Here is a 19,402-nt window from a genome sequence, read left to right as displayed (position 1 = left end):
GGAGAGACCCAGGGCTCCCTGCTCCCAGGCTGAAGAGCCTTGTCCAAGCTTTGGTTGGCTCTATTGAACTTCCTCTGGCAAAGTACCTTCCCCGCCTACAGTGGCGGGAGGTGTGGGACGTGGAACGTGCGCCCTCGTGTGGGCAGAGAGCAGGATGCTGGGAGGAGAATGGCACTGGTGTTCTTGAACCCTTGGGGAGGGGCCTGTGTCGATGGAACCCTCGGCTCTGGCTCTCAGGGAGCTCTTCTTATGAAGAGGGAGACAGGATTTGCTCGCCTAGGGAATGTCAGCAGGGGGATCTTGTGCCTCCAGCAATCAATCCCTACAGAAAGCAACTCAACTTTGTCTAAGACGCACCTGCGTGAGCGAGTCAATGAAAGGAAGGCAGTTTGCAAAGGCTTTTACAGTTCGAGCCTCTTCCCCTCTTTGGGGGCGAAAAGACCTTGGCGCAAAGAGGGAGGAGGAGCTGACCCAGCAGGTGAAGACCCCTCCCCTTCCACCAAAGGAGGAGCTGCTTTGGCCAGACTCAGCCCCAGATTTCTGGGAGCTCTGGAGGCTGAAGTGAGTCTACAAACGTGCACAGCCCACCTGCTAAATAAACAGGCTTGTCCTTAAGCTTCTGCTTCTCCACAGTAGTGAAGGGGAACGGGAACACGGATTAAAAAAAAATAAAACAGGGGCGCCTGGGTGGCGTTAAGCATCTGCCTTCAGCTCCAGGCGTGATCCTGGCGTTCTGGGATCGAGCCCCACATCAGGCTCCTCCGCAGGGAGCCTGCTTCTTCCTCTCCCACTCCCCCTGCTTGTGTTCCCTCTCTCGCTGGCTGTCTCTGTCAAATAAATAAATAAATAAAATCTTTTAAAAAAATAAAACAAACCCCAAATAAATAGCAAACCTTTTTGTTTGCTTTGAGAGTATGATTTTTTTTTTGAAGATTTTATTTTTAAGTAATCTCTACACCCAACTTGGGTCTCGAACTCACAATCCCGAGACCAAGAGTCCCAGGCTCTACTGACTGAGCCAGCCAGGTGTTCCCAGGGTATGATCTTAAAGTTTTTTTTTTTTTGGGGGGGGTTGATTTATATATTTGGGTGCTCCCAAGTTGGGGGCATAAATATTTACAATTGTTAGATATTCTTGATGGATAGACCTCTTAATTTTGATATAATGTCCTTCTTCATCTCTTGTTACAGTCTTTAAAGTCTAGTTTGTCTGATATAAGTATGGCTATCCTGGCTTTCTTACGGTTGTCCTTTAGCATGATAGATGTTCTCCATCCCCTCACTTTCAATCTGCCAGGTGTCTTTTGGTCTAAAATGAGTCTCTTGTAAGCAGCATACAGATGGGTAGTTTTTTTCATCCGTTCTGATACCTTATGTCTTTTGATTGAAGCGTTTAGTCCATTTACAGTCAGAGTGATTATTGCTAGATATGAATTAAGTGCTATTGTATTGCCTGTAAATTTGGTGTTTCTGGTGATTTTCTCTGTTCCTTTCTTATCTTTGTTGCTTTTGGTCTCCCCCCCACCTCCGAGGAGAGTCCCCTTTAATATTTCTTGTAGGGCTGGTTTAGTGGTCATAAACTCCTGTAGTTTTTGTTTGTCTGGAGAATTGTTTATCTCTCCTTTTATTCTGAATGACAGTCTTTCTGGATCAAGTATTCTTGGCTGCATGTTTTTCCCATTCAGCACATTGAATATATCGTGCCACTTTCGTCTGGCCTGTCAAGTTTCTGTGGACAGATCTGCTGCAAATCTGATCTGTCTTTCCTTGCAGGTTAAGGCCTTTTTTTCTCTTGCTGCTTTCGGATTCTTCCCTTGTTTTTCTCTTGTCTGTGTATTTTGTGAATTTGACAGACCTACCTTATAGAGTGGTAAGGGTTAAGGAGGAAAGCAGGTACAGCAGGGCACCTTAATGCCTGACACATGTAAGAGCTCAATCAGTAGTAGTGGTCATTAGTGTTAGCTGCCAGAGCAAATCTGTGGAAGGACGGGTGATGAGCAAATACAAACCATGCTGCCTCCAGAGTCTGAAATCCACCCTATTTTCCGTCCTGCTGTGACATATCCCATTGGGCTCCCAGCCCCAGATCAATCTGGGGGCAGGAGAGGCTTTGTGGGAGGTCCCTTGGGAGGCACAAGACCTGGTGGCCTGGGATTCTGCAAAATGATGAACATACCCTCCCGGGTATGTCCCACCCATCTGAGTGGGTCAATGCTCCAGGATGCAGATAGCAAATATGGCCCCAGGGCCCCCAGCCCCTGGGAAGAGCCAGGCTGAGCCCCATAAAGGGACCAGTCTTTGCCTGGGTGCACACATCTCACTCATCCTTCTCCTCAGTGACACCTCCTCAGCTCTGGTAAGTCTGCACTTGCTTCTTTGCCTTTTCTTTTAAAAGATTTTATTTATTTATTCGACAGAGATAGAGACAGCCAGCGAGAGAGGGAACACAAGCAGGGGGAGTGGGAGAGGAAGAAGCAGGCTCCCAGCGGAGGAGCCTGATGTGGGGCTCGATCCCACAATGCCGGGATCACGCCCTGAGCCGAAGGCAGACGCTTAATGACTGAGCCACCCAGGTGCCCCATTCTTTGCCTTTTCTAGAAGGAGTGCTCAGGGCCTGTGGGAACAGGGAAAGCAGCTTGGGAGAGGACTCAGGAGCCTGGGTCCAGTAGTAGCACGGCCACCAGAGGGCCTGTGTGGCCTTCCCCTGGCTTGAGGTCTTTGTCTGCACAAGGCAGCTGGGCCAAACACTCTCCTGGCTCCTTTTGGCTTCTCTGTGACAACTCTTGTGGAGACATCCCCAGTGGGAACTGAGGACATGACTCTCCCTCTCTTCCTTGTCTTCCTTCCTCTCTTGATGTCCTGGGTTGGTGGAGACCCACTCTGCACCCCAATTTTGGGGAAGAGTGGGTGCCCCTGCCAAAGCCATGAAGGTTCTCCTAACCTCAGGGCCGAGACCCCCACTCCTGATTGCCTTGGTGAGATGTCCTGCTCCTGCATGGACAAAGCCCTCCCACTTCCACTCCAGCCTGGGGACTGTCTGGGTATAGGGCTCAGCTCCTGTCTTGGACCATTCCTTAGTGACGTAACAGCTTTCTCCCGCATCTTTCTCCCACATCAGGAGTTGATGGTGGTTTGTATTAGATGCTCACCTGTATGAGCTAAGGTTATTTCCTTGGTGCTTTGGTAATTCTGGAATGTGAAGGCCACACAGTCCAATTTCTCTGGCTTGGGGTCCCATCCAGCCCAGAACTCTGACTGTTGGCAGGAGAACCTGCTTCAGGAAGTCAGACCTTCTCTTTATTTAAACATGGTCTAATCTTGGAGGTCCAGACAGCAGCAAGGTCAAAGGGCAGGTCATCCTCAACAACAGATGATCTCCAGGACCCCACCTCCTCCCATTCCACCTAAGAACCACCAGGGCAGGTCTTTCTGTGCATTTTAAATCTGAGGCTGACTCTGTTCCACAGTCCCTCTTTCTTGCTCCCAGGGATGGTCCAGGAAAACCTCCACTGGGGGTCAGGACAGTGCTGTGTTCCTCTGCTCACACTCATGCCCTGGAGCCCCCACAGCCCATTTCGTGCAGGTCATGGTGGGCCTCCAGGGGGTCTTATTCCCAAAGCAGCCCAGGAGGGTCCAAGACAGGTCAACAGTGACACTGTTCTCCTCCATGACTCTCACCCTGATGTTTGGTGCTGTTTGAAGTGTGAGGTCACCCAAATGCTGTGTTTGGCTCAGGGCACCACCCTTTCAGGTGGCTGACCCCTACCTCCCTGCTTCCCCCATCTGTGGCCCTACCCACAACTGGACTTCTGTGTTCTCCTTCATCTCCTCTTGGACCCTGACCTGTGTGGCCCAGCCCCAAACATGGTCTCACCTCCTTTTGAGCCACGTGTCCCACCACATAGAGAAGTAGTTTCTTCTGCTCCACCTGGGCCGCCTTCACTTTCTCCCCAGTTCCCATCCCATCCTCCTAAACAGAGGGACCCTCCTCACCTGGGGAAGGAAAAAAGGTCAGATTCTTTCTTTCCGGCAGCTTTTCGAAAGCCAAGATGAGCAGCACACGAGCTGAGAAGTTCGTGGTGGGCATCATTGAGCTGTTTCACAATGACACCAGGCACCATGACACCATGGACAAGCCAGCCTTGCTGAAGATGCTCCAGGAGAATTTCCCCAAGTTCCTCAGTGCCTGTGTGAGTCGGGGTCTGGCTTGCCTGGAGCAGGGAGAGGCTTTAATGTGTGTGTGGAGAGGGCTGTGATGGGTGGGCAAGTCCCATGGGTTCTGACATATTTGAGGACTCTTGTTTCACTTTTTTTTTTTTAAAGATTTTATTTATTTATTCGATAGAGATAGAGACAGCCAACGAGAGAGGGAACACAAGCAAGGGGAGTGGGAGAGGAAGAAGCAGGCTCCCAGCGGAGGAGCCTGATGGGGCTCGATCCCAGAATGCTGGGATCACGCCCTGAGCCGAAGGCAGACGCTTAACCGCTGTGCCACCCAGGCGCCCCCCTCTTGTTTCGCTTTTTGTAATTGGATGATCTTGAGCCTGATTCTGCCTCATTGATCACTCCCTTCCAGCCCCAGGAAGGGCCAGCCCTTTTGGGAGACAAAGCATGTAGGACAAGGTGTCTGGAGCTTGGAATCAGAAGCCCTGGACTCCTGTCCTGCCACTGGGGCTTCCCTGCTGCGTGACTCCGGACAAGTTACACACGCTCTGATATTCCCTTTCTTCCCATCTAAAGAGGGTATGATAGACTTTTCTTTTCTTGGCTAGTGTGAGAATAAATGAGATTATGTAAGTGGAAATAATTTAAAAATAGCAACATGTGGTATAGATACGAAGGGTTCCCAACAGATGATCAGTTGAACTACTGTGATTTCAGGGGTAGCAGATGTCCTCCCGGGAAACATAATTCCTTCCTCCAGCGGACTCATTCTTCTGGTTCAGGGGAGCCTCATCGCGATGGGACTCAGTGGAAATCATAACTTTGTTGACATGAGCATAACCCTTTACATTAGGCTAAGTCTATTCTACACAGGGTTTTATCGAGCTATTAGAACGCAGGGAACTTAGGAACAAAATGTAGCAGACAGCTGGGCCCTGCGGGAAGGGAACCCAGAACTTACAAGTTTGGGTGGGAAAGGAGTCAAATGGGGGGAGAGTAGAAACATAAGGAAACAAAGGTCAGCCTGCCCTGGGCCCTGGAGGAGAGTGCAGACAGTGCATATAAAAAGGGACAGTGGGGGGGTCTGGGGCTGATGAAGTTCCCCTCGCCCCCTCACCAGTGCGGCTAGTGGCACAGACTGCTCAGAATCCCAGTGATGCCCACTGGGGGTTTCCCATCAAGGGGTCTCCAGGGAACAGCCCCAGGATCGTGGCTCTGCTTACAGTGCTCCTGTCCCCCACATGCTCTTTGCCAGGTCCCCACTACAGGGCGCCTCTTTTCCTGTAGCCCAAATCTCATGTGTAACGGGATTTGTCTTGTTTGTATTTTCCTCCCCATAGGACAAAAAGGGCACAGCTTACTGGGCCAATATCTTTGAGAAAAAGGGCAAGAATGGGGATAAGAAGATTGAGTTTTCCCAGTTTTCATCCTTGCTGGGGAATAACCGTGGACTTCCACAAACAGAGCCACGGAGCAGCCTGCTGGTCTGTGGGAGGCCAGTGACCAGTCCTGCCCGAGGCCTCCAGAGACCCCAAGAAACAATAAAGTGCCCGTCTCCACCAGAAACTTGCATTCCTTCCTCCTTTTCTCTGACAGTGAGTATCTTAGAGTAGACAACTGTCGGTTATGGTAGATTTCCCACCAGAGTTTCTCTCCAGCGGATGCCTAGTCCCAGAGCGCTCCCTCCAGTGCCCTGAGACCTGCTTGGGTCACCCTTTTCTGTTGGATCTCAAGATTCACGTGTGCTTCCCTGCTCTGGGACCAGGTGTTCTGCTCAGCTTGTCGAGAGTGCAGACTACAATTCCTGCTTGTTCTCTAGACTACTTTCATGAGAGGGATGGACAGCAGGGGCCTGAGCACTAGACCTCTCTGCTGTGGCCAGAGCCCTGCCATGTGCCCTTGCTCCCGTGTCTGCATGTTTGGATCAATGTGAGCAGACGCTGTCACCGTGCTCTCAGATGTGGCCTGCTAAGTGCTGCACATGCAGCTGGGTGCTGGGGATGCACGGGAGGGCTAATGGGGGTCCTCGTAACACACATGAAAGTAGTAACAAGTCTACTTGGTTCAGGTCTATATGTCTGGGGTTGTCACTGATGCGTTGGGCAACAGTCACGCGCCAGAGGAAGGGGCAGGCAGCAGACAGTTGGTGATGCTTGTTCCTGAGTCAGGCGCTGTGGAGAAAAAGAGGTAGAAATGAGTACAGTGCAGTGGCTGCTCCTTCCCAGAAAAACGCCCATTTTCTTGTGGCCTCTCCATTGGGACTTGCTAATTCTTCCCAGTTTTAAGTTCTTCAAAGCCTTCAAGCCAGGGGACAGAGCCAGCTGTTCGTTCTCAGACCATTTCCCCATTATTTTTCACACCTCATCGCGTCCTTGAGGCTCACGTCCTGCTGCCATCAGATGTCTTCCTTTCCTACTAGACTCTCACCCCTTCCTGACTCACAGAGGGAGCAGACACTTGACTCACATAGCCCTTCCTATCTTACCAGGAGCACATACACGGAGCGGGTTCACTGTCTGGGGCCAGATTTCCCAGAAGTAGAGACTAAGGTGGGGATCTGTGTGAGTGATTTATTGAGGGAAGTGAGGGGGCGGCGTGGGACGGGAAGAAGCTACAGAAAGATGTGAGCTCAGCTTCAGCTTGATCCCATGGGGAACTCTGGGCACGAATGGAGCCCTAGAGTTGTCCCCCCTTGAGGCAAAGAGGCCCACCTTTTGTACCCCTGTGTCAGTTACCCACTGACTACAGGCCACTTCAGGGGAGGCACAGACTTCTAGGCACTCCTGGGCCTGGAGGCCCCGTTGGAGCAAGAGCAAGTCTTAGGGGAAGGAGCAGTGTGTCCTGTTAGCGGCCACGCTGACGGGAGCTGGGCGAGGGGCACACTGGCCGGGTAACAGCACCTGGACCCAGGCGTTCCTCTGCCCACCTCGCTGAGTGGGTGGGGGACCAGAACATTTGCTTCAGTCCGCCCCTCGTATGCACTCAGATCCATCTGCTTCTCACATCAAGTTCACCCCATCTAGGAACAGCTTGTCCGGTTCCAGTCAGCTATGATTTCTGGGCGATTTATGAGAGGAGGGTTTGTGGCCTACTACAGCCCTCACTGCTTCTTGTTCCTAGGGCCACACGTGACACCCATCACCTTCCTCTGTCCTTTCCAGATTTCTTTCCGAGGGACCAGCGCTTCTGCTAGTCTAGGTGGCTTGCCTGGTGGGGTGACCCAGACTGTCATTTCTAAGAGATGAGGTCTCCTGGCTCCCATGCCCTTATCAGGCTTTGGTTGCTGTTATTTACCTATTTACAGTTAAAACTGGACGTAGGAATAACAACAGATATCCCAGTGGATCACCTGAGGGCCAGAAAGATTCCACCTGCCCCGGTTATTTAGTGGCTGTCCCACACGGGGATCAGGATCAACTACCCTTCCAATAAAGTTATGCCTATTTTGCCTGCTGGAGTACTGGCACAGGGAGTCCTAAGTGCTCAGGCGGGAATAAATGGTCACAGGTCCCTTTGGGAAGAGACTGTGGGAGTCATTACAATATCTACTTGCTGTGGTGTTACAGGGCTTTTCTTGATGGGGCCAAGTCTCTATTTCAATTGATGGTTTCTGGGTCTGAGAACTGGCCCAGTGGAAACTGGGCAAGACATAGTACCTTTCCATTGAGTGGCTGATTTCAGCCTTCTGCTTACCTATTCTTGATTTCTTTTGATTGTATATATTCAGCAATATCCTTCTGGCTGGTTCAGAGTTAGAAGGAGCACAATTCACAAGACTTCCCTCACTTCTGATGCCAACTGCAAGTTTATGGGTCTCTGACACCATCCTGAACTTTGATAATTCACTGGAGGGACTCATGGAACTCACTGGAAGCTGTTACACTCATGATTACAGTTTATCACAGGGAAAGGAAATGTATTACAATCATCCACATAGGAAGTCCTATAGGGCAGAGTTCAGGAAAGTTCTAAGCATGAGGCTTCCCCTGGAGTCATGGAGACTGTTACTCTCCAGGCAATGATGTGTGGCGATACTCTTGGACAATATACTTTGCCAACAAGGGAAGCTCAACCAAGTCTTGAGTGTCCAGAATTTTTATTGAAACTCTATGGTCGACTGACCATGTGGTTAGTGGAGAGTAAAAGTTTCAAGCTTCTAATCAGCACTTGGTCTTACTGGTGACCAACCCCCACCTGGGAACCATTCAAGTGCCCACCCAGATTTGCCTCATTAGAATAAAAGGTACTCCTGTCACCATAACATTAACCCTTCCCCCCCAAAGATAACCTGGCTTGAGAAAACCCTTTTTTTTCTTTTCCTAATAATTTCCTTGCCCCACCCCCTTCCTTTAAAAACCTTCCATTTTGTTCAACTGCTGCTTGATTCATGAATCCCTTAATAAAGCCAATTAGATCTTCAAATTTACTCAACTGAACTTTTATTCTTTAACAACATAATCTTTAATGACACATAAACTTTAATCTTTACGACACCAGAGGACGCCCATACTACTATTGTCACTCCCTTTTACTGATGAGGACGCTGAGGCACAGAGAAAAGTCCCATGGTAGCCTGGGGCTAGAGTCCGCTTGAACCAGGATGTTTTGGAAGTGCTTTGGGGGCTGCTGTGGTGGGCTCCATTCCCACCCTTTCCCAAAGCACCCCTGCATTTTAAGTTTGATATTGTGGAAATTAATAAACAGGTATCTCCTTCAGAGCGGAGTTGGGAGGCCAGCAGGGGGAGCTCTTACCCCCAGCACGCTCCTGGTCCCTTGCACTTTGTAGGTAGGTATTAATTACTTCATTATCTCTACAGGATGAGGAAGATTTCCATCTCCCTCTTGGCCCACCCCGCAACAGCCCAGCCAGCCAGAGACTGCCACAGCCCAGCCAGAGAGAGACTCTCACAACCCTGCCAGTGAGAAATCACTATTTTATGAGGACTTTTTACAAGGGTCGGTCCTAACTCCCCCATTTCCTCTAAATGAGCAGTTCTCTCCTCAATTCTGCAGATCTGCCTTGGGTTTTGCCGTAGCTTGCTTGTTCACGATTGCCACCTCTGCTGTTCCCAGATAAGCACATCTTTCGCTGGTGAAATATTTTTGATTTTTATTTTTTAGGTTTTATTTTTAAGGTTAGCAATATCTCTAGCTCCTGCATACAATTTTATTTGCAGAAAATATCTTGGAATAAAATCATTTGGAAACCCTGCAGAGGGAGGGTCTGACTGGAGGAGGGGAGATTGCAGGCCGTGCAGAGGACGCAGAGATGTTTCCGAAGAACAAAATGCAGATATATTCAGGGTGGGTTTGTGTTCATGTGTGCACGTGTGTGAGGCAGAGGGTGTGTGTGTGTGTGTGTGTGTGTGTGTTGAGGGGGAGTCGGAAGAAGAGTAGAGCCAGGAAGCCTTGATGTCACAGATTCCCCCAGTGCTCCTGATAGACCCCGAGAGCCGGGCAGAGCGGTTTAGGGGGAATAGAAAGGGCCCCAGGGGGGCATGAGCAGCAGTTCTGAGGAGCTCAGGGTGCTTGCGTGGGTGCTCACCGAATACTCCAGGCTCCCCTTACTTGGGGGTTGACTCATAGCACAGAGCAGGTAGAATGGACCCAGCGATTCTGCAGTTCCCATGGGCGACTGGGAGACATCGTTCTCCTGGCATGATCCAGAACCCTGTGGGCTCTGTGCCCAAGCAATAATGATGCTCACTGGGGGCTGGGACTCCTGGTCCTGACTCCTGACTCTGTGACTTTGGCCAAGCCAACCTGTTTCTTGTTCCCTGTTCCTTTAGCTGTAGAGTGAGGCAGACATACCCGTTACCTTCCTGGGCCTCTGGGGAGAGGATCTGGCAAGATGCTGCCAGTCAAAGGGGTTTTCCTCAGAATGCACAAGTCCTCTCTTTGCCGCTGTTTCCTGTGGCTCGGCCTGTGACCGACAGGAGCGTGAGGGCCACAGCTACAGAGACCACAGGAGCCCCACCTGCTGCCTGAGCCATGGAGTCCACAGAGCAGCCAGGACCGAGGCCCCGGGCCCTGCCTTTGTCAGAGCCCTGGCTGCTCTGCTGTCACGCTCCTGGCCACACGCCTGTGTGCATAGCATCTGCCCTGGATGGTGGGCTCCTGTGGGGCAGGCCTTGGGGTGATCCTGCTCACTCAGCCCAGTGATGGACAGACTTGAGAGTCCTGCAGAGTTCTGGAAGCCAGCCTTCAGAGTCAGCAGGACTTGGGTTAGAATCCTGGCTTTGCCATTTACCAGGAGGGTACTTTTGGGAAATTTATCTAAGCCCTTGGCTCCACCTCTGTGAAATGGGATAATGAGACCTACCACACAGGTGTTTTCCTGAGGATTCAATGAGATAATGCATTCAAAGCTTTTAGCATACCACCTGGCATGTAGGCAGGAACTCTTACACTATTGACTATTAATGAAAGGTAATCAAATGAGTCACTGGATATGTAATCAAAGACTCTGGTTCCACCTGCAAATCCCCAAATGCTCTATTTCCTGGGGCACAGCGGCCATGTACCTTCCCTCTATCACCATTTGCCAGTCCAGCCCCACAGGGCTCCCATTGGGGCTGGGGTTGGGCAGAGTCCTGGATGTGAGTCCCCACCCAGAGCAGTGTCACATGGGCAGTCGATGGGACAGGCCCAGATGTGAGAACCATAAAAGGGACTATTCTTCACCCCATGTGTACCTCTCATGTGTCCCTTCTTCCCTGCTTCTTCCTCAGGGTCTGGTGGTTCCCCATTGGCCTCTTTGCTTCTTCCAGATTAAAGGCATGGTGCCCCATGTTTGCCTTCTGCTCTCCCCAGGGAAGCATCCTGGGCCAGGAGTCAGGAGGGAGTCATTTCTTTTCTTCCTCCAGGCTTCAGCATCTTCTGAGGGGCTGGACTAGAAAATCACTCATGTCGTTTCTTCCCCAACTTTTGGTGGCTCTGTGACATCCAGAGAGATTCACAGAACTACTGGGGAGAATGTCTTTATAGGCAACTGAGGACAGATCCAAGTGTAGGGTTTCCACAGACTTCTCTATCTTTTCAGCCCTGAGTCCTACTTAATCCGTGGTTTGTGGCATCCCCTGGCTTTCGGGGCTCTGGTCTCTTCAAGATGCTCAGAGAGACACCAGGGGGGCTCACAGCCAATGCCTGCATGTTTGTAATATTCCCCTTGTTCCAGCCCCAGGACTCCTATTCATCGCTATTCTGGCCTCACCCTGTGTAGGTCTGGAAAAGGACAGTCCAGCCTACAAGTCCCAAGAGCGAATGCCTTATTATCCTCTGGCTTCCCTTGCATCCCCTGACCTTGAGAACTTCAGTGGGCTCCGGAGGGCTTTTCTGGCTGGGCCTCAGAAGGTGTTCTAAATAATGGGGGTCCTGAGGCTGGGGGCCAGGGAATATTATAAACATGCAGGATTGACTGAGCTCTTTGGTGCCTTTTTGGGAGCCCAGAGCAGACCTGAGCCCAGAGGCCTGGGAGGTCACACAGAATGTGGAGGGTGAAGGCTTCCCCTTGGAAGGTGACTGTTGGCCTGTGGCAGCTCCGTGCTGATGGGGCTCTGTTCTCTTCTTTCTGTCAGGCTCGGGGACACAGAGCTCTGTGCCTTTCTTTTCGGCAGTGTTTTTGACGGGGAGTGTTAGCCCTGCTCTCAGTGCTAACGGACATAAGGTTTGACTGTTTTCTTTCCCTGTACCTTGAATTCAGGGTCCATCAAACTCTAGGACCTCACACTACCCTGCACAGCCCACCAACTTCTGCTCACACATCTCCTCCCAGTCCCTGGAATCTCCAGAACTTTCCCCGCCCTCTCCTCAAAACTTTATTCCCTTCCCTGAGCTCTACCTGGACCCAAGGAATACCCAGTCCACTCAGGGCCATTCAGCCCTGACCACCACCCCTCTCTGTGGCTCTGCCCTCACACCATCCCAGCCTGGGCCAGTTCCCCAGTCTCACACATGGGAAGGTAAAGCTGGGTGATCATCTTCTTTCCTGCAGTTTTACTGGAAAACAAAGAAGAGAAACAGTGAAGAGAGAAGATGTTGACGGCCATTCAGCCTACTTCAAAAACCTGGGAGATTCAGATGTCATGGACAAATCTGGCTTGGAGAAGATGGTGAAGGAGGGTTTCCACCCCCCTCCCCGCCCCTTCCCATTGACTGGGGGTGAGGAGGGGTCTAACGGGGCCCGGCTGGCAGTGGGGCAGGAGGGGGCAGGACCCATGACCCTGTTTGCTTAAGGACCCTAGTTCGCCAACACAGTCAGGCTGCTAAGCATTTCCCACCTTCCCCAGCATCCAGCAGGTGTTAGACTGCATCCAGGGTAGGGGTCAGATGACCAGGTTCCTGCGTAGCAATGACATTTATTCTTGAGTAACCCCCCACTCATTCATGGGGCATGTGGCCGAAGACCCACGGTGGATGCCTGAAACCACAGATACACTATGATACCCTATATACACTATGGTATTTCCCTATACCTACCTATGGTAAAGCTTAATTTATAAATTAGGCACTAATTTATACTAATTTAAAAATTAGTAAGACATTAACAAGAATAACTAACAATGGAATAGAATACTTGTGGCAACATGCTGTAATAGCAGTTACGTGAATGTGGCTGACTGCGTAACTAGAACTAGGGAAGGTGAAACCACAGATAAAGGGGTTTGTACGTTGTTACAAACATGCTCACATCACCTGCCCCTCGAGCCACAGTTGCCTTGGGTGTAAAATAGGGACAAGAGCTCTTATGTCCCAGGGTCGTTATGAGAACAAGTGCGGCTGCTTTGTAAAGCGGAAGGAGGGGTAGAGATGTTAACAATCATTATTAGTCAGCAATCCATGACCTGAGCCAAAGCAGATGCTTAACCGACTGAGCCACTCAGTGTCCCCAATTTTCCCCTCTAGACTCACCTGTTTGGGTTCAGCTGCTGCTTCTGGTAGCCTCTCTTCACGTGCCTGTAAGAGTAGAAGTAACACAATAGAAATCATAAACGCACCCCTAAAACTATAGAGAGTTTTCTATTCTCCTGGCGCTCCTTCTCAGGTGAGCTAAGTTGGTAAAACCCATAACCCTGCCTCCTGAGTCAGAAACCCCAGTTCTTCCCTGCTGTGGGTGCCTTTCCTGCTCACTTTCTCTACTCTCACGACTACCACACTCACACAGAACACTCTACTTCCGACACTTCTGGTCACCAAGAGTGTGGGGAAACCCCACACTCAGCAACTCTCTGTGACACCAGCTGGGTGTCTTACAATTTAACTCAATTCTGACACTGCCGACCTGGAGACAGCATCAGATCCCACAGGTTAAGGGCTCCGTCCCACCACCACCTCCACTTTGGATGGCAATCACAAATAGTAGGCCCCTGGGTTACTCACAATTTCTGTCCAAGTTGGCTGCAAATCGGAGTTTCCCCTGAACTCCTACACCTTTGAATTTGATTAATTTGCTAGAGCAGCTCACAAAACTTGGGGAAACACTTACATTTGCCCTTTATTAAAGGAAGTGATAAAGATACAGATGACTATCCAGGTGGAAGAGATATGTTGAGTGAAGTATGTGGGAAGGGGCGTGGAGTTTCCATGCTTCGTCCAGGCACGCCTCTGTCCCAGTCCCTCTAACTGTCCACCAACCTGGAAGCTCCTGCACCCATATTTTTTGGATTTTACGGAGGCCCCGTCACATAGGCTTGATGGATCCTTAACTCCATTTCCAGCCGCTCTTCCCTGTCTGGAGGATGGGGCTGGAGAGTGAAAGTTTCAAGCTTCTGATCAACCCTGATCTGACTTATGACCAGCCCTCACCTGGGAGCCATCCAAGCGCCCACCCAGATGCTCTTCATTAGAACAAAAGGCACTCCTGTCATCCAGGAAATTACAAGGTTTTCGAGAGCACCGTGTCAGGGACTGGGGTCAAAGACCAAATATTAGAACAAAAGATGTTCCTAGCGCTCTCATCACCCAGGAAATTACAAGGGTTTCAGGAGCTTGTGCCAAGCACTGGGAGCAGAAACCAATGATATATTTTCTGCTATCTCCCAGCTCCAAGGAACACACAGCTCTGAATCATTCACTCTGGTGGATGGGGGTGGAGTGGCATGGGATAGAGTAAAAACTGATCGGTTATATTTTTTGTTTTTTGGTGTGTTTTCTTTATTTTTTTTTGAAATTTTAATTCAATTTAAATTTAGTATAGTTAACATACAGTGTTATATTAGTTTCAGGTGTACAATGTAGTGATTCAGCCCTTCCATACATCACCTGGTGCTCAGCGTGCGAAGTGCTCCCCTTCGTCCTCCTCACCTGTTTTCCCCCATCTCCTCACCTCCTCCCGTCTGGGGAGGAACATCACCGTGTTTTCTGTGTTTCTGTAGTTAAGCGTCTGTTTCTTGGTTTGCTCCCCTCTCTCTTTTTTTCCCCTCTTTGCCTATTTGTTTTGGTTCTTAAATTCCACATATGAGTGAAATCATATGGTATTTGTCTTTCTCTGAGTGACTTATTTCACTTAGCATCATACTCTCTAGCTCCATCCAGGTCATTGCAAATGGCAAGATCTCATTCTTTGGTATGGCTGGGTAATATTCCCTTGTGTGCACACCACACCTTCTCTATCTGTTCGGTTCACAGACACTTGGGCTGCTGCCATAATTTGGCTGTTGTAAATATTGCCGCTATAAACATCGGGGTGCATGTATCCCCTTGAATTAGTGTCTTCGTATTCTTTGGGTAAATACCCAATAGTGTGATTACTAGATCGTAGGGTAGTTCTATTTTTAACTTTTTGAGGAAACTCCATGCTGTTTTCCACAGTGGCTGCACTAGTCTGCATTCCCACCAGCTGTGCATGAAGGCTCCTTTCTCTCCACGTCCTCGCCAGCACTTGCCATTTCTTGTGTTCTTGGTTTTAGCCATTCTGGCGGGTGTGAGGTGATATCTCACTGTGGTTTTGACTTGCATTTCCCTGATGACGAGTGGTGCTGAGCGTGTTTTCATGTGTCTGTTGGATGTCTTCTTTAGAGAAATGTCTGTTTATTTCTTCTGCCTATTTTTAAATTGGATTATTTGTTTTTCGGGTGTTGAGTTGTGTAAGTTCTTTGTATATTTTGGATAATAACCCTTTATCAGATATGTCATTTGCAAATATCTTCTTCCATTCCATAGGTTGCCTTTTTTATTCTGTGTTTTGATTTAAGTCCCCAAACTGAAGGCCAGCTGTCCTGTCCTTCAAGTGCTTTTGCCCAGGCTGATAATAGCAGCCTGTGCCATAGCCCCTTTGCTTTCCGCTCATCTGCTGCCAGAGCCTCTGTTCTCCGACCTATCATTCTTCTCTCTCTCTCTCTTCCATCTTGAAACTTTGTATCCAGGGATTGGAGTGAGAGGAGGGTGCTGCCTGTTTGCTTTCTGTTAAAATCAGTGTAGTTCATTGATGTTTTCATGCCGAGGTCTGGGCAGAGCAGGTCCCTGACATTATGTCCCGTTCATTGTGGAGCCTTGGACGCCACTGCACGCTTGATATCAGCCCCTGAGCGGGGAGGAGAGGTCTCCCAGGATTCTGGTTCTGTTCTGACCATCCACTGCAGACCAGAGATTTGAGCACCTAGTTTAGTGGGTGGTGGGATGCCAGGAGGCATGGTGATTGGCAGGCTCTGGCTCCGGGGTGTGCTGCTCTTGTCTCTGTGGCCTGCCCTCAGCCCCTGTGGTAGCTGCTGTAATAAGCCCTACCATCTAGTACTGTGACCCCGCCAGCTCTGCTTCATAATCATCTGTGCTATTTTTAGCCTTCGGAATTCCATATACTTTTTAGAATCAGCTTGTCAATTTCCACAAAAATCCTGACAGGGGTTTTGATAGGGATTGTCCTGCATCTATGGGTAACTTTTGGGAGAACTGACAGCTTTGCAGTAGCAGAGTCTTCTGGTTCATGAACACGGCGTATCTTTTAGTAGCTTCCCATCCCATTTAGAGTAAACTGCGCATTTGCAAAGTCTTTCTTGGTCCGGCCTCTGCTCCCTTCACAAAGGTAACCCAGCTCCGTCTCTTGAACGTATCGGGCTGCCTCCCACCTGTGTGTGCCCTTGTATCAGCAATCTTTTCAAGTTGTAGAAGTCCTCCCCCAGCCGGGTCCTCTGTTATTCAGAGAACGATAACATGGTTAATGTACAACATGTGATGATAGTTAACAGAACTGTGCTGTATACATGTCATCTGCTGAAAGGATAAATCTTTTTTTTTTAATGATTTTTTTATTATGTTATGTTAATCACCATACAGTACATCCCCGGATTCCGATGTAAAGTTCGATGCTTCATTAGTTGCGTATAACACCCAGTGCACCATGCAATACGTGCCCTCCTTACCACCCATCACCAGTCTATCCCATTCCCCCACCCCCCTCCCCTCTGAAGTCTTCAGTTTGTTTCTCATAGTCCACAGTCTCTCATGCTTCATTCCCCCTTCTGATTACCCCCCCCTTTCTTTATCCCTTTCTTCCCCTACCGATCATCCTAGTTCTTATGTTCCATAGATGAGAGAAACCATATGATAATTGTCTTTCTCTGCTTGACTTATGAAAGGATAAATCTTAAATCCCCCCCCACAGTGGTAATGATGTGAAGTGATGGATATGTTAATTGGCTCAATAGTGGTGATCATTTCACAATGTACACATGTATCAAACCTAGTTGTACACCTTAAATATATGTAATTTTTATATGTCAATGATACTCTCAATAAAGCTGTTAAGAAAAGAGAAAAGAAACAGGTGCCACGGAGGCAGAGAGCCGAGGTATGAACTGCACCTCTGCATTTACTAGTTTGTTGCCTTGAGCATATTCCTTAAGTTGTTTCTTGGGCTGGTTATCAGCAATCCTTATGCAGGTGAGATGAATGGGTAGGTGTGAAGTCTGTGCCCCACACAGAGGAAGTGCTCATTTAGTTATTTCTATATATTTAGTAATCTCCTCAGTTTCCAGAAGCCTCCCCACCCGAAAGAAGCAGTCCAGGCTCTTTCCAAACGCCGATAGTCTTCTAATTTTCTACCTGGCAAAGAAATTAAGTTACTCAGAAAATGCAATAATGTCACCCTTTCTCTTTCATCTCAAACATTCTCCCTAAGTGCTCTAAAGCATCTCGTAACCGTCTCAACCACAGACCATCACTAGTAGTTCCAGATGAGGCTATCGACTACAATAACAGTTGGTTCTAACTGTAAAGATAAAATGGGTCTATAAGGGGCGCCTGGGTGGCACAGCGGTTAAGCGTCTGCCTGCAGCTCAGGGTGTGATCCCGGCGTTTTGGGATCGAGACCCGCATCAGGCTCCTCCGCTGGGAGCCTGCTTCTTCCTCTCCCACTCCCCCTGCTTGTGTTCCCTCTCTCGCTGGCTGTCTCTCTCTGTCAAATAAATAAATAAAATCTTTAAAAAAAAATGGGTCTATAAAATAGAAAATAGATAAACACTGATGAGAACTGGTAAAAATCCCAAATGGAACCTCAGTATTTAACCATTATAACCTGACTCATTATCTTTGGTGTCAAAGCGGTCATATTTCTTTACTTTTTTGAACACCCCCCCCCATATTCTCTTGAGGTCTTGGGCTTCAGGGCCAATTTTGAGTGAGTCTTTCTCAAGCTATCTAGAGAGTGAGTTCTTTCCTGTGGTGGCTTGTGGCCACGGCAAGGCGTCACTTTCAATGACCGGTTTTCACAATTGGACGGCGGTGAAGGCTAGGACTGTGCCCTGGGCGCTGTGGGGATGTCTGCTTGGCACTAAGCCCGTGGTTCTTTTCTAAGCACGCTACCTAGAGTTTTGTCTAGGTGTCTACTTCCACCTCCAGAGTGTAATCTTCTAGAAGATAGGGTGCTGTTCCTCTTTTAAGTTGAGAAACATTTGGCTGTTAATAACTGTGTATTTAAGGTGTACAATTTGATGACGTGATATACATAAGACAGTGTGAAATAATGACCACATTCAAGCGAATGAACAAACTAGTCACCGTACATAATTACATTTGTATGTGGTGAGAACACTTACGATCCACTCCTTCAGCACATTTCAAGTATACAACAAAGTATTAACTATGGTCACATAGTTTTACATTAGATCTTCAGAATTTATTCATTTTGCATAACTGAAACTTGGTAACCCTTGACCAACATTTCCCCGTTTCCCCCTCCCTGCAGCCCCTAGTAACACTTTTCTACTATTTCTATGAGTTCAATTCTTTAGATTCCATGTATAATGAGATCATGCAGTGTTTGTCTTTCCGTGTCTGCCTTATTTCACTTCGCATAATGTCCTCCAGGTTCACCCACGTTGAAAATGACAGGATTTCCTTCTTTTTTGGCTAATAATATTCCATTGAATTGCATGCCACATTTTCTTTATCCATTTATTCTCCAATGGCCATTTAGGTTTTTTCCATATCTTGGCTATTTTCAAATCATGTTGAAATGAACATAGGAAGGCAGATTATTTCTTTGAGATCCTGATTTCATCTCTTTTGGATGTATACCCAGAAGTGGGATTGTGGGATCATAAGGTAGTTCTATTTTTAGTTTTTTGAAGACCCTCCATACTATTTTCCATAATGCTTTACCAGTTTACATTCCTACCAACAGTATACAAGTATTCACTTTTCTCCATATCCTTGCCAACATTTGTTATTTATTGTCTTTCTGAATATAGCCATTCTAACAGGTATGAGATGATATATCCTTGTGGTTTTGATTTATATTTCCCTGATGATTAGTGAAGTTGAACAGGTTTTCACATACCTGTTGGCTATTTGTATGTCTCCTTCTCCTTCCTCTTCTTCTTCTTTAAATATTTTATTTATTTTTTTTGAGACAGAGAGAGGGCGCGCCCATGCATGCACATGAGTGGGGGGAGAGAGGGGTAGAGGGAGAGGGAGAAACAGACTCCCCACTGAGCAGGGAACCTGACATCCCAGGACCCTGGGATAATGACCCAAGCCAAAGGACGATGCTTAATCCATTGAGCCACCCAGGTGTCCTATTGTATGCCTTCTTTTGAGAAATGTCTGTTCAGATTTTTTGCCCATTAAAAATATTTTTGTTGGATTATAAAAAAAATAAATTAAATTAAAAATATTTTTTGTTTTGTTATCGAGTTGTATGACTTCCTTATATATTTTGGATATCAAATATATGGTTTGCAAATATTTTCTCCTATTCTGTTGTTTGCCTTTTCACTTTGTTGGATGTTTCCTTTGCTGTGCA

The 19,402-nt window shown here is 48.3% G+C and overlaps 1 protein-coding gene across 1 annotated transcript; it reads left to right on the top strand.

Moving 5' to 3' along the window:
* The first annotated feature begins 1,600 nt into the window (after positions 1 to 1,600).
* Positions 1,601 to 8,754, top strand: S100A7 (S100 calcium binding protein A7). The gene is given in 3 exon segments (XM_034662853.1): positions 1,601 to 4,190; positions 5,505 to 5,602; positions 5,604 to 8,754. Coding segments are annotated over 3 exon segments (303 nt in total). The 5' UTR covers positions 1,601 to 4,049; the 3' UTR covers positions 5,668 to 8,754.
* Positions 8,755 to 19,402: the final 10,648 nt, after the last annotated feature.

The sequence above is a fragment of the Ailuropoda melanoleuca genome, chromosome 6, assembly GCF_002007445.2.
Source record: "Ailuropoda melanoleuca isolate Jingjing chromosome 6, ASM200744v2, whole genome shotgun sequence".
NCBI lineage: Eukaryota > Metazoa > Chordata > Mammalia > Carnivora > Ursidae > Ailuropoda > Ailuropoda melanoleuca.
Note: the sequence above shows the minus strand (reverse complement) of the source record. Positions and strands in the feature narration are given on the sequence as shown.